The sequence below is a fragment of the Alligator sinensis genome, unplaced genomic scaffold (genome assembly GCF_000455745.1).
Source record: "Alligator sinensis unplaced genomic scaffold, ASM45574v1 scaffold1159_1, whole genome shotgun sequence".
NCBI classification, from domain to species: domain Eukaryota; kingdom Metazoa; phylum Chordata; order Crocodylia; family Alligatoridae; genus Alligator; species Alligator sinensis.
The window spans coordinates 227,766-232,623 of record NW_005842942.1 but is presented as its reverse complement, the minus strand read 5'-3'; the positions used below and the strand labels follow the sequence as shown (position 1 = coordinate 232,623).

General features: G+C 49.0%; 1 protein-coding gene across 3 annotated transcripts in view; it reads right to left on the bottom strand.

Moving 5' to 3' along the window:
- The window catches only part of LOC102376414 (collagen alpha-6(VI) chain-like), a 108,674-nt gene that overhangs the window by 66,695 nt on the left and 37,121 nt on the right, over positions 1 to 4,858 (bottom strand). For all 3 annotated transcript variants that reach the window (XM_025192547.1, XM_025192548.1, XM_014526024.2), the window contains one exon: positions 858 to 1,433. In XM_025192547.1, coding sequence (XP_025048332.1) covers positions 858 to 1,433 — 576 coding nt within the window. The remainder of the gene's footprint in view (positions 1 to 857; positions 1,434 to 4,858) is intronic.

Here is a 4,858-nt window from a genome sequence, read left to right as displayed (position 1 = left end):
TTTCCCTAGCCCTCCCCTGGAAGCAAAGACCCAGCTTAAACTTTTGGTGTGCTGCGTAGCAAAGGCAAGTGGGGAGCAAGCACTTATTTCCTTGAGCAGGGGCTGCTGCAGTTGTGGTGGCATGGGTTGCTGCCACTTCAGCACAAGCTCCACAGCAGCACAAACACAGGCTGCTGTGGTGGAGGCAGCACAAGTTCCCCTGGGGCTGTTATTCTGCTGCCCTGCTCACCCACCCACCCTAAGTGAGGCCTCTCCCCGCAAACTATGGAGTACTTTCACAGCTGCTACACAGCCATTGCTACAGCAGCCACAGGAGTATAAAATCAGGAGCTGCAGTTTTTGTGCTTCCCACATCATGTAGGGCCTCGGCCAGTGTATCTGGATGGGGTTGTTTTGGGTGGTATCCTGCATAACCTTTGAATGCACTGGTCAAATCAATGATACACTCTTCAAATTTCTTCTGCTTTGTCAAGGAGGGAACACACTATAGGTTTGTAATCTTCCCAACACTTGTCCTTCTTTGGGGAAATTCCACTGTGTGTAGAGACTGCCTCAGATGTGGGAACGGAAAAAGAAGGGTTTCACTTCAAGTTACTAATGGCTCCTGTATGAAAGTGGGAGCTTTGCTTCTTATGTTGGCCAGCTACTGCCACTCATGGTTCCACTAAAGTTATAGGGCCAGATTCAGTAATAGCTGCTGTAGGCCATTCCAAAGTCAGGCAATTTTTTTTTGATGTGCTGCTAAATTAGATGTTATTGTCAGAAACGTATTTCTCCCCAGTGGTTAATCACAATGTACAGAACATATGAGGAATCTATAGACAGATACAATCAATAAAAAGATTACCATGACTTACCCTGGCTCGGACGATCGCTACTGTCACAGACCTCCTTGACAATCGTCCTCTCTATGCGTTCCAGACGGGCAAAATTTTCCACCAAAAACACCCTTTGTACATTACCAGCAATTTGAAGCAGTTCGGTTGCTCTTAGAATTCCAATGCCGACTGCAAAGACGTATATTCCATCATTCCTAAGAGCCAATGCTGCTTCACTCACTGGATCGCTAGAATATCCATCAGTAATCACAATGAGGGTCTGTGGAATATTTTGGTTTTTACGGCCACCGTTGGCAGGCTCAAAAAGCCTCTTGACAAACCTCAGTCCTTTGCCAGTGAAGGTGGATGATTTAAACTGGCGAATGCTATCAATCTGTTCTTTTATGGCAGTCTCTGAGTAAAATTCATTGAGATAAAATTCTTTCTGAGGATCTTCACTATATTGGACAACTCCAACCCGTGCTTTGTTCTCAGCAATGTGAAAACGGCTTACTATTTCCTTCATGAAGGACTTCATGGTAGAAAAGTTTTTGGAAGATATGCTTTCTGACCCGTCAATCAAGAACACAACGTCTGCTGCTTGATTTTCACAAACTGGGGGGAAATGTACTTAGTTATATATTCATATACACTCTAGGTTTCATCCACTTAAATCTTTTTAAAACCTGCTGTCTTTGGCTGAAATTTACTTCCAGGCAGAGGCACCAACTCAAGGTTAATTCATTACATTGGTCCCACTTAGGCTAGGGACAGAAGTTGCACATAAACCGGTTTAAGTGATCAGAAACTGGTTGAAACCTGTAACAGAACAGATGTTCAGTGCATATAAACTGCTTTCAAAATGGCTGAAACAAGTTTAAGATAAACCTGGATGGATGTAGTATCAGACTGAACTGAATTATGTCAAACCGGTTTATGGAACACCTGTCCCATACCCTCTCCTGATTCAAGTTAAGTCACAGTCCCCCAGCATCCCAGGATGCTTTGCAACTCTGGGCTGTGCTGTCTGCTCCAGTGCAGCAGGGCTGGCCCTGCCCTCCTGCTTTCACAGAGCTGAGGCAATAAAGCCTCTACTCCCTACCCTCTGCCTGTGCCTGTCAGCCCTGAGGGTTGAGAGGCAGGGGAACAGACCCCAGGCTCTCCTAGCCTGGGTATGCACAGCACAAGGGGAGGGAAAGCATCTTCTGTAGGGCTTATCACCCTCCCCTCCCCCTCCATAGACTCTCAAGGTGGGCTGGAATTGCCCTATCCCCACCCACTGCCAGCTGCCCTTGCATCTGAGGGGCTGGGGTGGGGCAGGAAACATCTTCTCCCCCTCCCCCCAAGCTGGCATCTGCAAGGCACTGAGAGGAGACAGCTTCCACCCCTGGGCTTCTCAATCCCTGGCAGCCTAGAGAGCCAGCTGGGATCCCTTAGCCCAACCTCCCTGCTTTTCCAAAGCTGATGCAGTAAAGCCTCTGCCTGTACCTGGCAGCCCAGCATGGAACCAAGCCCTGCGGAGCCATATTGAGAAGTGGGAGGGGGGAATCCCCTCTCTGCAGCAGGGTCAGGGTTCAAGGGATCTCCTCTGAGGCTGCGGGATCCAGCCACCTTCAGGCTGGAGGGACCATTCCCTGCTCCCACCTGTGGGCATGGGGCCAAGCCCTGAAGGACCATATTGATGGGTGGGAGGGGGGGGAAGCCCCTCTCTGCACTAGGGGCAGGACTTGGGGGATCCCCACTGAGATATCCAGGCTGGAGGTATTGTTCCCCCTTAGGGAAGCATAGCAAGGGGTTGGGAGGCATGTGCTGGGCCCTATGGGCTGCATTCAGGTGCCTTTGGCAGTGGCCAGTAGGCCCCCCAGCTACTGGTAGAAGACACTGCAGGGGTCTGGCTGCCTATCCAGTTTCAAAAGTGGACATCAATTCACTTTATTATCAGTTCAATGTATGCAGTTTAGAGAAACCTGCAAAGACTGAATAAATTCAGCCTGGGGCTTTTTGACTGTCTGTACTTAGCCCTAAAACACAGAAATAAATATCACCCATGCAGAACAATAGAAACATCTGGGAGAATACACTTTCTGGATCCATTAAACACAATATCGGTGACTTACCGGTAGATGAAATGAGGTAGCTATGCAGAGCTTGCATCCAAAGTCAGCCTCTCAGCTGAAGAAAGCTAATTATCACCAAACCACAAGTAAAGGTCAGACAATCAATGGGTGGAATTGCTTAAACTACCATCTCCATCACACACTGAAGGGTAATAGTCAGAGAAATCACTTGCAGTGGAAGAGACATATGCTGAACTGCCTGACTGGACTAGCAGGCTGGGAGCTGGAATGTCTGTTAGTCTACTGGTAGTTTGGACAATCTCTTGCCTGCACTTTTTTACTTCAGAAGCTAACTCAGATGCCTGGCATTTATCACTGGTACCTTCTATTTGGTGGGCTTGGTAATTCAAAATGGAAATTTACAGGTGACCTAAAAATACTTGTATGCTCCAATGAACTTGATAGTGTGGCATGACAGCAACAAGGCTAGGCTCCAGACCCTTGCAAGAGCAGTAGTAACATGGATAAATATTTACTGTAAATTGTTCTTTATGTAAGTTCTGATAAATAATAATGTTGCTTCCCTACCACAAACCTCATCAAGATACTACAGATGCAGCTAACTTACCCTAAGTCAGCTCAGTGGTTCTTCAAACAAATTCTACTGGCCTCACCAATAACTGTGAGACGATTAATACTGAAGATTAATACTGAACTGAGGAATAGGACCCCTGCTAAATGGGCAGAAACAATTGGTGACGGACAGAGGGGACAAGGCTGAACTCCTCAATGAGTTCTTTGCCTCAGTGTTCCTAAGCGAGGGGCACGACAAGTCTCTCACTGGGGTTGTAGAGAGGCAGCAGCAAGGCGCCAGACTTCCATGCGTAGACCCTGAGATGGTGTAGAGTCACTTGGAAGAACTGGATGCCTTTAAGTCGGCAGGCCCGGATGAGCTCCATCCGAGGGTGCTGAAGGCACTGGCCGACATCATTGCAGAGCCACTGGCGGGAATATTTGAAAGCTCGTGGCACACGGGCCAAGTCCCGGAGGACTGGAAAAGGGCCAATGTGGTCCCCATTTTCAAAAAGGGGAGGAAGGAGGACCTGGGCAATTATAGGCCAGTCAGTCTCACCTCCATCCTAGGCAAAGTCTTTGAAAAAATTATCAAGGCTCACATTTGTGAGAGCCCGGCAGGACAAATTATGCTAAGGGGAAACCAGCACGGGTTCGTGGCAGGCAGATCGTGCCTGACCAATCTAGTCTCTTTTTATGACCAGGTTACGAAACGCCTGGACACAGGAGGAGGGATGGATGTCATATACTTAGACTTCAGGAAGGCCTTCGATACGGTATCCCACCCCATACTGGTGAACAAGTTAAGAGGCTGTGACTTGGATGACTACACAGTCCGGTGGGTGGCGAATTGGCTAGAGGGTCGCACCCAGAGAGTCATGGTGGATGGGTCGGTTTCGACCTGGAAGGGTGTGGGCAGCTACAGCCTAGGGAATGACCTGCTGGGTGGCACAGAAGTGGAAAGGGATCTTGGAGTCCTAGTGGACTCCAAGATGAACATGAGTCGGCAGTGTGACGAAGCCATCAGAAAAGCCAATGGCACTTTATCTATGAAGCTATGAACTCCACCTCTGCTGCTTGCTGCTCCTGGGAGAAGTGGCAGCCATTTTAGCATAGTATCTCATAGATTCATAGATGTTAGGGGCGGAAGGGGCCTCAATAGATCATCGAGTCCGACCCCCTGCATAGTCAGGAAAGTGCTGGGTCTAGATGACCCCAGCTAGATGCCTATCTAACCTCCTCTTGAAGACCCCCAGGGATGTGTGCCCCCTTAACTAACTAACTTACTGACCCTAGGCGGAGGAGGAAGCAGCAGCAGAGGAAACAGCAGCGGGGGCAGCAACAGCTGATCCCCAGAAGGTAAGAAGGGCGGAGGGACCCGGCACAGCTGAGCCGGATCCAGAGGGGAAG